The following is a 21209-nucleotide window of genomic DNA, read 5'->3' as shown; positions in this document are numbered from 1 at the left end:
CAGAGTTTGAAGTGCACATGAAAAGCAGTGAAGCTCATGTAACATTAGGTACAGAAAGCTGGTTGAAACCTGAAATTGATAGCAGTGAGATTTTTGGGGAAAGTTTTAAGTGTATATCAAAAGGATAGGCAAATTGGAAATGGAGGTGGTGTATTTGTCGCAGTAGACAAGAAACTCAAATCCACCAAAATAAAAATTGAAGCTTTATGTGAGTTATTTGGGCAAGAGTCATTACAACGGATGGGCATAAAATGATAACTGGATCCTTCCATCACCCACCAGACTCATCTCCTCATTTAAACAAAAACTTTAGAGAAAACCTCAGTTCATCTGTACATAAGTTTCCTAGTGATACTGTAATCATTGGTGAAGACTCAATTATCCAACAGTGAACTGGAAAAATTAAAGTTTTTTTAGTGTTGGGTGTGATAAGAAATCCTTTGAAACAGTACTAAATACCTTCTCTGAAAAATACCTAGAACAGATAGTTAAGAACTCCACTCATGGTGGAAATATATTGGATCTAATGACAACAAACAGACCTAACATATTTGAGGACGTCCACACTGAAACTGGTATCAGTGACCATGATGCGACTGTGGCAACAATGATTACTAAAGTACAAAGGACAACAAATACAAGTAGAAAGATACATAAGCTCAGTATACTAGATAAAAATCAGCAGTGCCATATCTTAATAAGGAACTTGGAAGCATGAGCAGTGGGCAGGAGCATTTAGAGGAACTATGGGCTCAAGTTTAAAGGAATAGTTGACCATGCACCAGTGGCAGCTGGAGGTATTCCACTGGTGGTGTTAAAAAAAGCTTAGTTTCATGGCATCAAATGTATTATGGAATTTGGTCAAAAATGTTCAAATGCATGTGAATTCCTAAGGGACCAAACAGCTGAGGTCATTGGTCCCTAGACTTACACACTACTTAAACTAACTTATGCTAAGGACAACACACACACCCATGCCTGAGGGAGGACTCGAACCTCTGGCGGGAGGGGCCACACAGTCCGTGGCATGACACCTAAAACCGCGCGGCCACTGCACACGGCAGAATTTTGTCGATAATTCATATACTTCATAAGATATTACATCAAACAAAACATATAAAGAAAGAGAAATAAACACTTAGTACAAAAGCGCCATTCTTATGCACAGTAAGAGATTGATCGACAGCACAATTCTTCCCTCCTCACAGGCTATGTTCAGTCACTTTTATGTGGCAGTCATAAGCAGGGGGTGTTTTGATGTATAGTTGCTTAAGATACTGCTGGAGATCGGGCCTGAATTACCTCGTAATGACACCACCAACTTCGGCTAACAATTGCGCTCTAGCCATTACCAAATGATTTATGTGCTCCGCTTTGCTTCGAGTTGTGCTTTCTGGTTGTTTCCTTTTCTTATTTTTGAAATGAGTGCAAAGAGCAATCTTGCTCTGTCACAGGGTTCGAATATGACTCTTACAACACCAGATGGAATCAGTGATCCATATGTACATAATTACATCGATTCTGCCTTCCCAGGTGCACAGAAGTCAGAACGGACATGGGCTGCCAGCCCTCTGAGAGTGAAGCGCAGCTTGTCCTGTCACTCTGCTCTTCTCCCATTAACAGCCAGAACTCCTCATTTGTTTTATGTTCAAGGCTGACTGCCAGAAAAGTGTCTGCTATAAAATGAGTGCCGGTACAAGGAATAATAGAACGTATATAAATTATTCGAACTTGTAATCTGAATTTTGCAAAACAAATTTAATTAAACTATCAACATTTAATACTAAAAGCATTGTATTCACCAAAATCAGCAACTCCATGACTTTGGGAAAACAGCTTCAAAATAATTAGTAGGAACGATATTGTAAATCGATTCATCACTCCTTCTTGTTGGCAAAGTCATCTCAGACTGAAACGTTCAGTTTTGCACACAAATGACTTTTCACAGGATAGCATCCCTAAGGTACTCAGTTGGTCTTCTTTCATGGTGTTTTGTAGTAATGTTTTAATTCTCTTGAGCATTGAAAAGCCCCACTCAGCTTCTGATGTCGAGATAGGAGTCGTGATTAGCAGTTTCAAATCTTTAACAGTCTCGTCAAATGTGTCATGAAGTTCATCCTCTAGAATCAGCAAAAGAACTGCATCAGCAACTATTCTCAACTCAGGCCTAGCATAGAAGACTTGAAGCTCACCCTTCAACTTTCTTTTATCCAGAAATGTATATGTGTCTTTAATTTCAAGGTATTTGTCTGGAAATTTTGTGATGTATTTGTCAAACTGATTTACATCAAATAAGTTGACTGCAATGAGGTGTCCAGTGAACTGAAAACATAATTTTATTTCAGAAAGGATGGCATCACACACTTCCAAAGCATCTCTTTTTTTATGCCCATCAAGAATCCGTGGCTTCTTGGCAGGCAGCATTTCATCATTTTTGAAACTAATCTCATTAAGGATGGAGCCAATGTCATCTCTGATGTTTTGTGTTACCGCTTCAAAGTTCTGGATGTCCTGCATTGCTGGGTCAGTTCAGTTATCTTCTTCTGAAGCTGATTAAAAAGTACATCTGCATGAGGCATTATCTTATAGAGAAATGATAGGAAGAAAATGAATTCATTATCTCGCAGTCTTTGTTTGTATGAACCAGTTTTTTCAATAGTAGAAGATAGTTTTATGTTCTCATTTGTTTCAGTGAATTCCATAACAGCAATAAGATTTTTCCCTGCTTTCAAAAACATATTTTACTACTCGCGAATGGTAATTCCATCTCATCACACACATGCGGCAAGCTTTTTTGAATAATGCTATGCAACACTTTTGAACTCTGTGGTGAGTTAGAAAAGATAGAAGAAATACCCGAAAGGTGTGCAAAAAAGATGCAGGCTTTGTGATTAACAGAGGTGAGCTGTGTGCGGCCCGTGGTGATGCTGTTCATAGTTTGGCATCTTGTAATAGTGATAGTGCCGTCTCGTTTTCTTAGTGCGTTCACTGACACCACTATGTTTGCTCACCCTGCCTGTCCATGCGTGGAAGCAGCAGCGCTTAGCTATAGTGCATACTGTGGTACCATATTTGGAGAGGCCTCTAGAATTTCGGGGCCGTCATGTGTATAGCTAGTTCTGTTAGGATGGAGCAGCAGTGAGGTCCAGACAGCCAGTACTCGCCCGACTGCTGGCGACACACATGCACTGGGGGGGGGGGGGGGGGGGGTAGGTCTACCTTGGTTCTAGTGTTTCCTTTGGCCTTGGGTGTTTTCTGAAGACGTAGTGCTGTCTTGGCTGCCTGTCTCACCTTACCTTATGTTTGAGGCCAACCCTTGGAACACTTGCTGAGAACCGCTTGTCCTGATTCCTTAGATTGTGATGTTTGTTTTAAGAATATTTGTAATTTTCAAATTATTGTTTGTGTGGCCTTCAGCTGAGTAATAATTTCACTTCTTTGGTGATAAGGCTTTCAGCCGTGTTACAATAAGTTTTTTCTTTTAAAGAAAACTTGTTTTAAAAGCAAAGTATGTGTTGAAATGTGTGCTATTTGGAATTGTTATTTCTGACTTCTAATCCAGGCCTTCAGCTGTTTGTTGTTTGAGGTTATTGTTGGTGGCCTTCACCCCAAAAATTGTGGATTTCCCTCCCCCTGTGATAAGGCCTTCAGCCATCATGCAGTCAATTGTGTGTGTGTGTGTGTGTGTGTGTGTGTGTGTGTGTGTGTGTGTGTGTGTGTGTGTGTGTGTGTGTGTGTTTTTAAGAGATTGTTTTAAAATCCTAATTTCTTTAAATAAAGTTTACATATTTGTTATGCAACCAAGAGTAATTGATTATGGCCCCATCCACAATCGTAACTTTATCCTGCCCTATCCTGAGATTCAGCTCTCAAGAGACTGCCATAGACATAAGGTTGAACTGAGCGCATAACGATGGATGCAGTTTGCATTTGGATATTTGTCTTTAATTAATTTCTGAACCCCGTTCAACTTGCCATTCATACAGTTTGCACCATCGTAACTCTGAGCTATTAGTTTTGCTTGATCATTGCCAATTAATGGTTCAATTTCTTTCAGAAAACTTTCAGCTATAGTATGAGCATTCTGACTTTCTGGATTAACAAAGTTCCAAAATCTTTTAACAGGTTTTCCCGCAACAACATAACGCAAAACAATAACCAACTGAAATTCACAAGACACATCTGTGCTTTCATCCACGATTATTGCAACATAATTGGTGCATTTTATTTCTTTATAAACTTCATCATAGTACACTTCGAATGCGCATTGCAGTAGTTTGTTCTGAACAGTCATAGAAACACCTTTGATCACTGATGCTTGAATGAGATGAACTTGAAGATCTTTATCCACTTCTGTGCTGAACTGAATTAGCTCATGAAAACCCCCTTATTTGGAGAGGTATCAGATTCATCATGGCCCCTGATAGCCAATTCCAAAGCACCACAGAACCGAATACAGTTTACTCTTTTGCACACATTTGTTGTGGCTGTCAGTTTTTTGTCTATATTGCAAATCTAATTTCTGCTGAATATTGGTTTTGCATAGAAATGAAAGACTAAGCACATTATTCATGTGTCACTTTGACATTTCATGTACTTTCATTTTAGACCATATTTGCCCAGTATCAATTATTCTGGTCTTACACCAATGAACATCTCCCGCAAATAATACACAAGGAAAACAAAATACAGCATTGCTTTCTTCACAACTACAAATCTGTTTCTTCTTTTGGTAAATTTCTGGATCGAACTTATGGCATCAATTTTTTGTTTGCTGCTACAGATTGATTTGGGAGTGGCCTACCTAGTGTTTTTAATCTGAGAGTCCTGTTGCTAAATGGCATTTTTAATAACTCATTTACTTTGCCCATGTTTGTTATTTTCAGTCAACTGAAATTTCCCTTGCAGATAACACTGTGCAGACAACTATATATGGTCAATTACCTGACCTCGCAATAACTACAATGTATTTGTACAGAACTGTATCACACGAACATAATGAGTATAAATAGAAATACTTCACCTTTGTTTGAAAAACAGATGCTCAATGGGTGGTGGATCCATTAGTTATTTTGTTCTGTAGCAATAGCCATGCTGTTGTGAAATATGCCAGTATTGAAGTAATGCCTCTTAGTTGCAAAATCTAAGGGCATAATTATATTAAAATTACATATAGCTATTTATAACATTATTTAAGTGTATTATTCTGTATTTGATTTAATTAAGCATTAATTAGTGTTTAGGGATGCATTTGTATTAACTTGCAGAACTACTGTAAAACTGGATTACAAGAAATTTGCACCCTCATGTATACTAACATGATTGCTAGATGGCAAATTGTGCTTCTATAGGTCCTGCACTTTACTGCTCTTGTAAAACTGGATTACAAGAAATTTGCACCCCGATGTATTCTAACATGATCGCTAGATGGCAAATTGTGCTTCTATAGGTCCTGCACTTTACTGCTCTCTGGCAGAAGGAGTGGAAAGCTCTGAGTCAGAAACCAACAGCCAAGCCTTTCAAACAGTGCTTATGAGGACAGACAGTGCCAATCTGCAGTTGGTTCCAAGCTTCAGAAAACTAACGCAAGAGCATGTGTGGCAAAATGTGACTCTTCAAATCAGAAAATACATACTCTGAAACAATGTTTTAAGCGCAGTTCACATAGATTTCTCTTTCTTTCTTTTTTATACAAGTGGTGCCATGGCACAGCAACACTACCTCAGAAGCTGCCCCTCCCATGCACTGGATAGATATGTACCCAGTAGGACAGTTCATATTAAGAAAGAACCTCCTTGGAATAATCACCCTAAAAAAAATTGTGAGGAACCAGAGATTGATCTATAATAGGTGTACAACAAAGCATAGGGCTATAGATAGAAAGATGCTGAAAGAAATGCATTTGGCTGTCAAGAGAGCAATGTGTGATGCCTTCAATGACTACTGTAGCAGAATGTTGTCAAATGATCTTTCACAGAACACAAAGAAATTCTGATCATATGTAATGGCTGTTAGCAGTACCAAAGTTAGTGTACAGTCCCTAGCAAATATGACAAGAACTGAAATTAACGGTAGCAAAGTGAAAGCTGAATTGCTTAATTCCATTTTCAAATGTTTCTGTGCAAAGGAAAACCTGGGAGAATTGACCCACCTTAATCCTCATACAACTGAAAAGATGAATGAAATAAGTATTAGTGTCAGTGGTGTTGAGAAACAGATGAAATTGTCAAAATTGGACAAATCTCCAGGTTCTGATGCAATCCCTGTCAGATTCTATACTGAATTTGTGGCTGAATTAGCTGCTCTTCTAACTATAATCTATCATAGATCACTTGAACAAAAAATAGTGTCCAGTTCTTGAGGTCACACCGATATACAGGAAGGGTAGTAGAAATGATCCACAAAATCTCCAATATCCTTGATACTGAGTTGTTGTAAAATCTTATAACATATTCTGAGCTCAAAGAATATGAGGTACCTTGAACAGAATGACCTCCTCAGTGCCAAAGAGTGGGGATTCTGAAAACATCTATCACGTGAAACTCAACTCACACTTTTCTCACATGACATACTGAAAGGTTTTGATTAAGTCAGTCAGGTAGATGCAGTATTTCTTGATTTGCAAAAAGCATTTGATTCAGTACCATACCTATGCTTGTTGTCAAGAGTATGATCATGTGGAGTACCAAGTGAAATTTGTGGCTGGACTGAGGACTTTTTTGTTGGGAGGATGCAGCATGTTATCTTGGATGGAGAGTTATTGTCAGATGTAGAAGTTACTTTGGGTGTCCCCCAGGGAAGTGTGTTCAGACCCTTGCAGTTCATGTTATATATTAATGACCTTGCAGACAATATTAATAGTAACAACGGGCTGTTCACAAATGATGCAGTCATCTATAATGAAATACTATCTGAAAGAAGCTGCATAAATATTCAGCCAGATCTTGATAAGATTTTCAAGTGGTACAAAGATTGGCAACTTGCCTTAAATGTTCAGAAATGTAAAATTGTGCACTTCATAAAACAAAAAATCATAAAATCCTATGACCATAATATCAACGCGTCACTGCTGGAATTGGCCAACCCAAACACCTAAGTGTAACACTTTGTAGGGATATAAAATGGATAAAAGGAAATTGCTTACAAATCTCTAATATGACTCATTCTAGAATATTGCTCAAGTGTGCGGGACCCATACCAAAAAGGACTAACAGGAGACATTGAATGTACACATAGAAGGGCAACATGAATGGTCACATGTTTGTTTAATCCATGGGTGAGTGTCACAAAGATACTGAATGAACTGAACCAACACTCTTGATGACAGATGTAACTATCCTGAGAAAGTCTATTAAAGTTTCAAGACCCAGATTTAAATTATGACCCTAGGAATAGACAAAACAATCCCCTATGTATTGCTCACATAGAGATCATGAGGATCAGATTAAAATAATTACTGCAAGCACAGAGGCATTCAGACAATCGTTCTTCCTGTGCTCCATATGTGTGTGGAACGGAAAAAAAACCAATAACTGGTACAGTGGGATGTACCCTCTGCCATAAACATCATGGTGGTTTGCGGAGTACAGATGTAAATGTTAAATATTAAGCCTTAAGAACAGAAGATAAAATCACAGACATTAATTCTAATTTCTATCAGAGCCACAGAAATAGAAAATAATACCATCTCCTCATCAAGAATCAGAGCACATATTAGTTATAATACCTTATTAGTGTTATAGTTGTACAGTAACTGGCAACATTTCCTGCATACATAGAAGTACACAATAATGAAGGAATCCCCACCACTACTAACCATTTAAATAAAGCCACTGTAGGATTATCTGAAGGGAAGAAAAGGGTACAAATGAAATTTTATTTCTTGGGGAAGCAAACACCTTTAATGGTAAGACTACCTTAAACCCTAAAGTTTGATGTGGACTCCAAACCATGGTGCAACACCTTTAAACATAAGGGAAAAACTAATGTGATAAGCATTTTCCAGTTCCGTGTGTTTAAAGACATGAGAAGTGCTGTGGTTTAGTTGTAAAAGAGGGAAAACCAATTTCTATGTTGAAAGTGTGAACATTTGACACTTTGCTGTCTCTTACTGCTTTTTCAGATCTCTGTCATCTCTCACTGATAGTCTGAAGAAATGTTCTGATTACTTTTAAATCTCCAGGCAACTTTATACCATGATTAAGAAACATCCTTTTTAACATCTATGATCAGTAAACAACGAGTACCTATTGTTGGTCAATAATGTGAAGGTGAAGTGTGAAAGAAAAGTTGCAACTAAGGATGACATTGTAGTTAATGTTTAAAAAATTCTTGTTCTTGTAGTGTTAAATACAGTTGGTGACTTTGCAGGAAAAAATTACTCATCAGGACTGCCACTTCTGTCTATTTAATGTTAAAAATGGAAATTTCTTAGTTTCAGGAAGAGACAGGACCAGGAATGATGCTTCTGCTGTACAGTGCTGTGCTCTCTCGTGGACCAAGCAAGTTAGTATTACAGGACATGTAAATATCAAGACTGCATGAAATATGCTCTGAAAATCACAGATAGCATTACAAATGCTACTTCCATCTTATGTTTCTCCCTTCACTATATTCCTCCTCCCCCCCCCCCCCCCACCACCTCCACCACCCACCACCCCCTCTCCTTCCTCATTACATCTATCAATGAAGTAACCTTCACCTCTGAGATCTTAAGAAAATAGTATATATATCCTAATTTCCGAGAGAATTTATGAATAAATTCTGCACACAGTTTTATGCAAATAAAATAATGTGCCAGTTTTTGATGCAGGGTGATGAAAGATCTAGACAATGACAAAGCTTTCCTAATGGGAGCAGCAGAAGAGGGTTCTCACTGTGTTATTATGCTTCTACTCACTGGCCGAGCCACACCTTATCTTCACAATGGGGTCATTTATGTAGGAGATGAAGACCATTATGTGAGTGAAGCAATATTGCAAGTATACCAAATAATAATTTATAAACTATCTTATCATATCACTGCTTATAAAAGTGCACTTTGCTCTCACTAAATGTCACATAGCACACTCCTTCAGCAACAGGATCCAAAACGGACACCACACTGATTTCTTTCTTTGTCTGGTCATCATATGTTTAGTTAAAAGGTTATAATTAGCTGTAATAGATCAATGAAAGCTGAAAAGAAATTCAGATGGAAATATTACAAAATTCTTAACTTTCATTTATGAGAATTTTTAATTAACTTTCTATTTCAAAAATGGTGATTGAAAATAATGCCCGAGTGTGCTGGCAAGAAAAATTTCAAAGAAAACAAAAAGGCATATTCTACACCTATATGTATGTATTCTATAAGCCACCATACAGTAAATACAGAAAATTAAACTTGGTAGCAGATTAAAACTGTGCATCATGCCAGGACTCAAACCTGGAGCCTTGCCATTCAAGGGAAACGCTGTTACTGACTAAGCAATCTAGACATGACTTTTTACCCTCCCTCATATACTGCATTTATTGTGATATTACATAAAGTAAAAATGTTTTTTGCAAAACCAATTAAATTTTCATAATCAAATGGTAAGTACTTAATTAATGGATAATAAATTGTGGCCTTGAATAACTTAAATAAAATTTCATGATGTCTCAAGTTTTGATGAAATTGGCTATGACTTTAACAAATTAAACAACAGAAAGTTACAGTGCCTTTGATGTTCATTTATCTTCAAAATTATGTCCTCTCTTATTCTTTTCTATTTTGAAGTGAATTTAACGGGATGACCAACTTTCTGGAATATTGCGTTTACAAGTATTGACTGTCAGGAATGTTATAATTATCTATAAATAGTAAATACTATTACTGTTGCTGTAACAGCTACAATGTATCATGTACTTCATCAGTAGACATGTATCATACCTTACAACACTGAAATGGTATAAAACACTTCAAAACCGAAAGTGGTATCAGTCTTTTCATTTTGGCAAAATAGCCTAAATGATGTTGCTTTACACACTCCTGGGAGAATTGAGTTTCAGAGAAATGGCTTAGCCACAACCAAGGGGATTGCTTATGGAATGAACCTTTAACTCTGCAGCAGAAATGAATTTGTAACATATCATTTCACAGCTACACCTGTGGTTTGTCCCTTTCGTTATAGTGGATGCCAGGGCCAGTTTCCAGTATCCCAAGGTTCAATGGATTTTGTCCACCCTGGCGGTGATGGGCCAATCTTTCCATAGTCCTCGTAAATGTGTTGTGGTCAGCCTTCAAGGCCAGCTTAGGCCCGTGGCTTTTGCATGATGGCCAGTGGTTTTCAGTGAGTGATTTTTCATAATCACTCAAGTTGCTCCAGATTGCTTTTCAAAGACAGAGGGACTATAAGAAATGAAGTGCATTCCAGTGCACAGGAATGGGATTTCATTTTGTCATTTTCCAATTTTTTCCAGGAAGTACTACAGTTTTATAAGTGTGGGATGCACAGTAGTAAGAAGCTTTATAGCTGAGTGTGGATGCATTATCTAGCTGGAGATGGTTTTTATTAAAAGTCATGGACTTGGTGAGATACACTGAAGCCAATAAATTCCATTTGTTTCTGTGGAAATTTGATGTGTAATGATTTTGTGTTTCGTGTGACCAGCAAATCTTGAAGTGTATTGCTGTCTTGTTGTGGAGATAACCAGTGGTTGTTTCAGGAGGTGGTAACATTTTTCTGTCCAGTAGTCAGAAAACTATACAGCTACTTAAAAAATCTACTCACCAAGCAGTGGCTGGAAAAGCATATAAAAGGTGTGAAAACTTGCACACTTTTGGGGCCAGTGATTCCTTCTTCTTGCAGAGAAGTTGAAGGGAAAGGAAGAGGGATAAAGAAAAAGGAATGGTGAGGTTTAGAAGAGTTAGAGGAAAGTCACCCTGAATCCCAGGACAGGGGACAATTACTAGATGGGCTGAGATGGAAAGACTGGTTGTTGATGACTATTTTTTTTTTTCCCATTTCTACAACATCTCTACCAATTACATCATGAAAAATTATCTGATGGCTAGACAAACACTTGGAGGACAAACAACTATAGATTAAAAATAAGAGAGGAAGAGAATAGAACAAGGAAAGGAAGAACTGTTCCACCCAGCTTGAGTGTGCACAGTCACTTCACTGTGAAGTTTCCTAAAGCACAGGAAACCCCCTACATTTTTCCCTGCAGATAGAAAGAAAATAGACCACGGAAGAAAATAGAACAATGAAAGGATATCCAGCTCATGTGCACCCAGATGTCCAACGGTGAAGTTTCTCAATGCACTGGAAACTGTCTTGCTTTTACCACTAGAATAACACGTCTTTCACTGTCATGCTTTCATCTGGCTTCCATTCTTCTGTACCTGGTCCATTTTCTAAAAGATAGCTCCGACGTCCCATTTCCTCTTCCCTTTGAACTCTAAAATCATGTAAGCTTACACTTTGTACTTCTTTTTTGTTACTGAATTCAGCCCTACTCTGTTGTTCAGAAATTCCCATAATGGCTTCTTTTGCTGCAAAAATGGCACCACCACCACCAACTTTCCTTTGATGTGCAATTTCATATTACCCCATTCAGAATGTATGTTACAATCATACAATTCCAAAAAAATGTACATGTATTATGTTATCACTGAGTTTCAGAATGATTAAAAATGTGTGTTGTATGACAACAGCCCTGAATTTCACAGGTAGTGTGACTTCATGCCGAAAAACTCTGGACAACTTTCCTGTATCACAAAAGATTTTAAAATTGAAGACTGACCACACTGCCAAGTCCGTTTTACTTGGCAAGGCTGTAAAGTATTCTTGTGAAGTCACTGAACTCTCTGAACTGCTGTAGTAACTCACTCTCCAAACCACCTACCACTACTTTGTTTTTGCCAAATTTTTAGTTTAATTTTATTTAAAAGGAGAAAATAAGTTCATTAATACTGCGTTTTATTGTGTCCTCACATTAGTATTGATTTACAATATTAAATGCAACTGTAAAGTGAATGTTCACTTATGTTTTCTACATCTGAAATTATTCCAATTTATATTTTCAATGACCGTCTGTAATTTGAAAGATTATCAATTTTTAATTAGCACAGCAGAAACCGACACATTTCCTAATACTAATTTGCTTCAGTTCTTTATACACACATTGTATTGTTCAAATATATTCTTTTTGCAGGCATTACCACAATTTGGAGTGCTGGCTCGGACAGAAGTAGGTCTTCTTTGGGATGAAGCTACAGGAAGTGATGACGAATCTAGAAAACCTGGTTCTCGGCTAAAGACACCATCTCTTCCTGTATGGGTCATTAGATGTGCAGGTCATTATGGTGTTATTTTCAGTACCAACCGTGAACTGCTACGCAACTACCATGCAGAGAGAAGGTAAAATTTTTCTTTTTCATTGAAAATTGTTCATCACTGAACCTAAATGAATACAAAAACACAACTTTCTGATTTATTGATATTGTAAAATACAAAATAATATGAAATAAGTTTCTAACTTAGAGTTTTATGTAACATTAGTAATGTAATAACTACATTTTTGACAGGTTTGAATTACAGTATTATACTTGTGAAGGTGGTTACTGCCAAATGACAGTTGACACACGCTATGAGGAAGATCAGAACAGCTCTAAGGAAACAAACAGAGAAAATTCTGTAATACCACAATTAGAAAAAGTAATACATACAAAGTAAGTACTGAATTTTTGTTTGATAGTCTTCTATGTATGTTAACTGTAAATGTTGATTTCCTATAAAAAAAAACTTCCAATAAGAGTTTATAATGTTATGTAAAGGCTTACTTCCAAATTAATTTGGCTATAAAATTTACAATGTATTTTTGAATGGACATTATACAATAATATACTAGCAGAATTCTAGTAGACTCTAAAGACAGGAACTGATATGCACAAGTGCAAGAAGAGAAAGGTTATTGGAGGTTGTTGATGAAGTACAGCACACTAGAACTAATGTTTGTTTAAAACAGAGATACTTTAAATTACATGGGATTAAAAAATGAATTTAAAGCAATATCTACTATATTAGAAGCCAAGTACAATTCATATCTAAGAAAGATCAGGAAGTAATTTCTACAATGTGGGTATTGGCACTGATTATTTCATATGAAGTATTTCATATGGGGACAACAAACAATACAATGCTTATATGGAACAAGGAGATCCATATATTTAACACAATGAAAACAAAAATATTGACTGTTAATGTTTTCTGTCCTGTCAGCATTAAGATCACTGGCACAGATCACCTGTGTAGCTGCACCAAGGCTTAGAAGAAATTTTTGTACTGAAAAAAAAGAAGATGCTTAAAACTCCACTGGAGTATTTTAATTACCATCATTAATGTAAAACTACTACTGTTTACCAAAGTAAATAGCAACAGATACATCCTATAAATTATTGTCTGTTATGTTGGAGGCCATTCAGTAAACAGTTTGTAATCAAAATTCACAAACGGGACATTAAAGCACTGATGTTCATATAATTCAGATCCAAAAGGTTATGGTAAATCTCAAATATGAACAAAGATCAAAACACTCCTCTTCACTGCACTGGTGCAGTGAAGAGGAGTGTTTGTAAAAAGTTGTTGCTAATCATATTTCAAAATAAAAGTTCCTTTTTCTGGAATTCAAGAAGAAATTATAAATGTGAAAGACAACAAAACTGAATCAAGAATCAGAACAGATCTCCAAAATGTAGTAAGGCAAGAGAAAGCAAATGTTGAAAATTCTAACATTTTAGAGTGTGATCTCAGGTGTTGATCACCAATCACAGATACATGGACAGCTTTTTAATGAGGGACACAGTCTGTATCAATGTTTCTCAGTTAAAAAATCCTTGTATTCAATATTATTGTCTCAACAGTAACACAGGATCAAATTTTGTTACTCTGGATAGCTACTGTAATTTTTTTGTCTGTTTTTCAGAATGTTCTAATGCAGCTTCAGTGGTATCACTTTTTATTATCTGGCACCACACAAGCCAATTTCTGTGATGAGCCACAACCACAGGCCAGTTCTGCGGACATTTTTGACAGATCCAGCCTGCTGATCTCAGGCCCAACGTTTCCCATAAACGTGCAAGCCCAGAGGCCAGGTCCCTTTGTGTATGGCATAAATTAACAGATTTTCATGACTTACCCATGGACCCAGGGCTGCAGTACATGCTCAACAGACCAGTGGCCACAGGCAATGGATTTCAGGAGTTGCAACTGTGTCCATTGCAAGTATTATTTACTGTATGGCCTTCTAAAGAAATTATTTTATTGTAGTACATTTTCAAATTTAGGATCTCATTTATATTGTTGAGAAAAAGTTATTATGGATGATAGCAGGAAGAAAACTGTGGCAATTGCCTGCAGTTTGTACACTATGTACTAACGTAGTTCCCAAAAGAAAAATAACGCAAAATGGATCAAAAAATGGATAGCTGAAAGGCAACATTCCAGACATTGATTGAGAATTGTGGGCATTCTTCTGAGAAATGTCATGGTTTGACATGGTTTGATATGATAGGTAGTGGATATTCTTGATCCTTTGTAGAGTACAGTAGTTCATGATACATGTAAAATAATGGACTTAACCCAGTTATGGGTAAAGCAATAATTAACATAGTAGAAGCAACATTTTATTGGCGCTCACCATAGTGTTGGTAAACAATTAATCCCTGCCCACCCCCCCTCTATGATTCTTTCAAAAGGTCAAAAACCTTCTGAGCTCTTTCCTGAAATTATTACAAGTATTTTAAATCCACCTTTGCAGTTACAAGAAAATGGATATTTTTGTCACCCAACACATTTTGTTTTATTGAAATAAAACATCAGCAGTAGTCTGTAGTGAAACATACAATACAGTTTGCTTTGTACGTGTAAAAATAGTTCATTACATAAGATGTTGAGTCTGCTTGGATAATTTGTGCCCGATTTTTGCTCACTTCATGAAACACCATCTGCTTGCACGTTTTTGAAGTATTCCCTCATTTGGCACTGTTGCTTCCTGTACTGTAGCTGCAAATCAGATTTAAAATACCTTCAGTAATTATAAAACAACCTCAAATAGTATGACAACACAAATGAAAAATTTCTTTCTTAAACTTTATTTCAAATTTTAAAGCTTAGATTTTGTAATACTTTGGTCTACATTTGGAATACCATCCAGAAATGTTTCAACCATATCTATGTGTGCCCTGTTTTTCATGTTCTTGTTTGTTCAATGTTCATGTGTCAACTTTCACCAACAAGGTATTTAACAGTAAAATTGTATAAGTTTCTTGATGTGGTCACTGGGCCATCCCTTCACTAAATTATTGCAGCTAAAAACTTCCTGTAACCTGAAAACAACAGGAAAACTCATGGACATTCTGAATGTTGCCCACCACAGAAATCCACTTGTATGTCCAACTGGGGCAGAGGGATCTCTGATTCCTAGAACTTGCAGGTAATGTTGTGCAGGTTGTGCACCCACTAACATGCAGGCAAGGCCTGTGAGGTTTACAGAATCCATCAGAAATGTCTGAGGGTCACTGCTAAAACCTGCTCGTGTGTGGCCAGCTATTCTCTGAATGCTCTGCTACCTTTCATCTTCCTTTAATGTTTCCTTCTATCACTGTCTGTGCCTTTCTCTCATTTCATAATGCATCACTCTTCCTTTTCTTTTCTTTTATTTGCTTTTCTTTTTGACCTTTAATTTTCACTATCTCTTCAGCATACATAACATTTTTTTTATTACTATTATTGCTTTCGTTTCCACTAACAGTATTGATTTTTCTGTTACAGTAATGATTTATCTCATCTAATTTCATACATCTGTGGTATTTAGACAGTATTCAGGCAATTTTGACTGATATGGAAACAGCAAAGTTCTTTGAACACCATGTACTTTCAGAGTTTATATATGAACATGTTCTTATCTAAAGGAAATAAATATCATAGGGGATATTTGATGACAGTTGGTGCAGAAAATATTATTTAATTTATCAGTGTGCTCATGAACTGTGCACTTAGTTCATTCACAATAGCCACTAATAATCAAACCCAGAAAAATAACATGAAAAAGTTTTAAAGTTTATTATGATTATCTGAACTGTCATCTATTTCAGGTAAGGATATGGTAAAAGTTGATGAAACTAACTTAAGTCTTTCCTTATCATCCCATCAAGTAAGGCTCCCTTGACCTGGGGTTTTGAGTGACTTCTCCATAACTCTCCCCATTTCTTAAAACTATCCAGTCCTGTTCTTTTATTCATCTTCCTTCCCCTTCAATCAAATAAGAGGATGCTACCTCCAAAAGCTTGCACATTTCCTTAACTTTTATGTGTGTTTTCTCCTGCCGCCACTTTTACCTATCCAATTGTAACCCACGGCTATGATTTTCTTGAATCACAGTCTGAAATAGATTCCCTCACCATACCAACCACAGCAGTCTTTCTCTCCTAACCTCAATAAGATCCTTATCAAACCTTATGACATTCCCAGAGCATTATCCTTACACCAGTGTTCTTACTCCTACAATCATTACCACTTAAAAACTACCCCACCTATCACCACTTATTACTGGCACATCACTCGTAAGCCCAACAACATCAACATACAACAACATGTAAAGCCACACATTTTTTATCAGAATACATGAGTTCACGGTGTGGTATTTTATCTATGAATGACCACCACCAACTAGCTGATTACATGAACGGACATAAAAGAAATGTCTGTCTTGGGGAAAGTTATTAAATCTTCATCTACAAACAAACTCTGTAAGCCACATTAGGGTGCATGGTGGAGGGTGCTCTGTACCACAACTACTCATTTCCTTTCCTGTTCCCCTTGCAGATAATGCAAGGGAAAAATGTCTGTCTCTATGCCTCTGTATAAGCCATTATTTCTCTTATCTTATCTTCATGGCCCTTGCACAAAATGTGTGTTGGTGTCATCTGCAGTCAGCTTCAAATACCGATTCTCTAAATTTTCTCAATAGTGTTCCTTGAAAAGACCTTCCAGAAATTCCCATTTAACTTTCCGATGCATCTCTGTAACACGCATATGCTGTTCAAACCTACCTGTACCAAATCTAGCAGCCCACCTCTTTATTTCTTCAACGTCTTCCTCTAATTCGACCTGGAGTGGGTCCCAAAATACTTGAGCAGTACTCAAGAATAAGTTACACTGACATCCTACATGTGGTCCCCTTTACATACGAACCACACTTCCCTTAAATTCTCTCTCTCTCTCTCTCTCTCTCTCTCTCTCTCTCTCTAAACAAAAAAAGAAAAAAAAATTGCTTTGCAACATTATGTTCAGATATTTAAAAAATGTGACTGTATCAAGTAGGACACTACTAATGCTTTACCCACACATTATGGGTTTGTTTTCCCTATTCATCCACATCAACCTCCTTTTTTTTACAGGACCCAACTGCTGAACATACTCTGCAGCATTATTCAAAAGACCACATGCCTGCTGCACCACATGAGCTATTTGGATCTTCCCACCAGACACTAGTTTCCCTGAACTCTCGAGAAATGGTTTTGCTCTCCAACAAATATTTGCATCCTGTCACTTTCGTAGACTTAACATCTGTTCCCCATATCCTTTTTTATTATTCTTTAAAATAACTTTTTTATTTACTTACTCAATCATTTTCTTTAGTCTTTTTTTGTCTATATTTCCCCCTTTCAATCTTTATTTCTCAGTTAAATATTTTGATGGTCTTGATCACAATAAAATACAGGGAGATTTTGCTGAATGGTGACAAACTGCAGAAAATGATCTTGAGAAAATAAGGAGATGATAAGGTCTTATGGACATACAGCTGGAAATGCCTGGTCTCTAGGCTACATAGCATTTATTAATTCATCATACCTGTACATTACAATGCAGTGAATGACAAGCTGTTAAGAGACCACTGGTAAACAGGGTGTTCCAAGTGCCTTCCACAGGCTTCTAAGCATGCACGAACGTGATGCAGCAGCAACTGTCACCCGTGTTCCAATGTGATGTCCTGCAATCAAACAGTGTCACAGGCCGTTTGAATGCATGTTTCCAGTGTCTGCATGCCCAGTATGGGCTCTGCATATCTGACTTCTTGCATGTGCCTTGAGAGGTAGAAATATAAAGGTTTGGGGTCTTACAATCAGGCAAGTCGTGTCACTGGAGCACCCCCTCTGATTCATTGGCCAAGATAGGTGTTGTCAAGATGCCTCCATGCAGAAATTTGGAAGTGACCTGGAACACCATCACGTAGCAATCATATTATCCTACATACCACCAAAGGCACATCTTTCAGCAGGGAGGGCTGAGTTACCCACAGGAAGTGAAGAAATGCCTCTTCTGCAGAGCATTGTGGAAGAATGACTGGCCCCATGAGCTGGTCACCAATAATCCCCACTCACACATTGAGGATGAACTGGTGCTGATGGACCACTGCCTCCATACCATAGGGATTCTCTGTAGCCCACATGTGAGTGTTGTGAAGGTTGGCAACACTGCGTTTTCTAAAGGTAGCCTCACCTGTGAATAGGACTGAGTGAGTTGGCAACTGCAGTGAAGCAGATGCCCCCTAGTAGTACCAATGTATGAGCATCATGCTATCATGAACATCACTGCCCTTCAGAGGGTGGAGCTAATACACTAGTACAGACAGAACATTCCCACTTGTCTCATGTGTTCTCATGTGTGCTTTCAGTCATTGAAACCTACACTCAAATATATTTTATCTCCCCCTTTAAGTGAGTATATCACCCTTGGAATGCATTTTTGGCCATGTGCCCATATGGCCTTTCTTTCTCTTTACCTTCTCAGAGATCATTTCCTGCACTTTTCCCCCATTTAGTGAAATCATCCTTTGTAATTAAAACTTCATGAGAACTAGTTTCAGTTGACAAGCAACCAAATTCAGATCATCCTCACTAAATAACCAGTACCAAAGTACAATATTGGCCACAACACTATCTTTACTAACTGTAACTCACTGACAGTAAAAGGCTGGTCAAAAAATGTTGGTAGCATATAAAACCACAGGAGACTAATGACTTTTTCTGCTGGTTTTGTACATTAACAGTCATGCTTTGACCAACCTTTTAATAGTTACATTTAGTAATGATTATGCTGTGTCCAACACAGTACTTAGGTATCTACTCTTTAGTAACCACGATCTAATGACAGTCGCTAGTCAACTGAAACTGATAACCATGAAATTGTAATTATGCTTTTTTTTGTAATCAACAGTATTAAAAACTTTAACTAATAATGCAGGTGGCTGTTTCTCCTTCACCTGACAATATCACATCTTACATTTTATTTTTCACTCTGGCTGATTCTGACACAGTGCTTGTCGGTACTCTGGCCTCTACTCTGTCTTACACATGAGGCACTGTGTCTGCTACCAGGTTATTGAGATGGGATTAATTAGTATTGCAGAAATGTTCCTTACTTTATTGAATTAAGTAACATGCAAACTTACAAACACATAAGATCAGGTTCGCACAAGGCTGGAGTACTACAAAGGACCTCAGGTTCAAAATGTAAATCATTCACTCACTCAAGATGTAAATGCACAGTAGAAATGGCTGAAAGGAGAAATTGTTGCCTCAAACCAGTTTTCACAGCATGATATCCACACGTATGACACCTGTACGAAGACACAAAGCAAAATTTATAGTCTGCACAGGAGTGTAACGTGAAAACAGAATACCTACGGCAATTGCATGCCAGGTGTAAAGACAGTTCGATACCTGCTTCTTGTAGCATCACAAAAGCACCAGTGTCAGGTGCATCGCCATGTGGCCAGTTCCTCATGCGGGTGCAGAGCAGCAACCGAAGTGGATGCTACAAGGGACAGACAAAGACTGGTGAAGCTCTGTCAGAGGAAGCCTCATTAGGGGCAGCTATTGTTCTGCACCAGTAGTCAGCGACCACAGTGGCGAAGTGTCCCATCACAAGGCAAGATCAACAGCCATGACTGGAAGTTCTGTGTGAGAGGGCAAACTCACTGCCTTAGCAAATGGCCATATTGAGTTGTGAGCATACGGAATTACTAAGACAGCTGTGCGGAGAAAGGTCACCCACCGTATAGTATGATCTAGCATCTCATGTCCTACGGCACATCTGCAACAGTACCTACCGTGTCACCATACCTGTAACAGCTGAATCATGGTATATCAAATTTTAAATGTATTTTATGACAAGTTCTTGCATTATGGGAAATAGTTCCTCTTTTTTCCTAATAATTGGGTAAATGGGGTAGAAGATTTAAATTTTTGTGTGTTATCTGAACTTATGCTTAAATTAACAGAGAACTTACTTCACTGAATTTTTTAAGTGACTGAATCATTCTTTTGTGAGCATTCACAATGATTAACAAGTCAATGCACTAATAACTGCAGTGTAACAGAAGTAGAAATTCAACCTGACAATCAACCTGCCCTTTGTAGCTTTCTTGAGAGATTTTTCATCAAGGCAGAATTTACTGGAAAATCCTGCTCTTTCCTCCAACCTTTAGGGCAGTCTTCTGCACTGTACACAACTTTTGTTCACATAACTTTTGCCACTCCTACTTTCCATTCTCTTAATATACACATTTTTCAGGTAAGGTAATTACCCGTGAGAACACCTTGTGCCAGTGCCATGTAGTATGTGTTTAACAGTTAGCTACATGTCACGTGCTGATTGCGACACACGTCACGTTTGACCACGGACCAGATTTTCTGTTAAGCTGACAAAAGGGTTACAGAGAACTGTACTAGCAAAGTGTCAAAAATGAATGTCAACTATGATGATACTTGAAGGCCAACTGACAGGTTGCAATGTCCCAGCCCAACCCTCACACAAACCAGTCGGAAACCAGACTCATCGCCAGTTACACTCGACATCTGAAGCCTACAATTTGAGAGAGCAGTGATAGAAAATACTTTGATTGACGAAGGGCCACGTTCTCCAGTGAGTCTTGTTTCTTGGATTTCTGGCAATGAATTTTTAGATAACACTCTGCAACCACTACTGGAAGTATATACTCCAGTATCATTAATCCCAATTGCAAAATACTCCTGAGCATTTTCATTATGAATCCATTATCACGGATCACATTCACTTTTATATGTTGTGCATTTTTTCCATGAGAATACCATTTCTGAACAGGATTAAATGTGTTATCAAAAGATTTTAAATGTTTACAAATAGCTAGAAGAACAC

The 21209-nt window shown here is 37.6% G+C and overlaps 1 protein-coding gene across 2 annotated transcripts in view; it reads left to right on the top strand.

The window, feature by feature from the left end:
- LOC126161680 (inactive ubiquitin carboxyl-terminal hydrolase MINDY-4B) overlaps window positions 1-12704 on the top strand; it is a 234535-nt gene extending 221831 nt beyond the window's left edge. For both annotated transcript variants that reach the window (XM_049917687.1, XM_049917685.1), the window contains exons 6-9: window positions 8435-8505; window positions 8813-8960; window positions 12184-12389; window positions 12557-12704. In XM_049917687.1, coding sequence (XP_049773644.1) covers window positions 8435-8505; window positions 8813-8960; window positions 12184-12389; window positions 12557-12704 — 573 coding nt within the window. The remainder of the gene's footprint in view (window positions 1-8434; window positions 8506-8812; window positions 8961-12183; window positions 12390-12556) is intronic.
- Window positions 12705-21209: the final 8505 nt, after the last annotated feature.

The sequence above is a fragment of the Schistocerca cancellata genome, chromosome 2 (genome assembly GCF_023864275.1).
Source record: "Schistocerca cancellata isolate TAMUIC-IGC-003103 chromosome 2, iqSchCanc2.1, whole genome shotgun sequence".
Classification (NCBI taxonomy): domain Eukaryota; kingdom Metazoa; phylum Arthropoda; class Insecta; order Orthoptera; family Acrididae; genus Schistocerca; species Schistocerca cancellata.
Note: the sequence above shows the minus strand (reverse complement) of the source record. Positions and strands in the feature narration are given on the sequence as shown.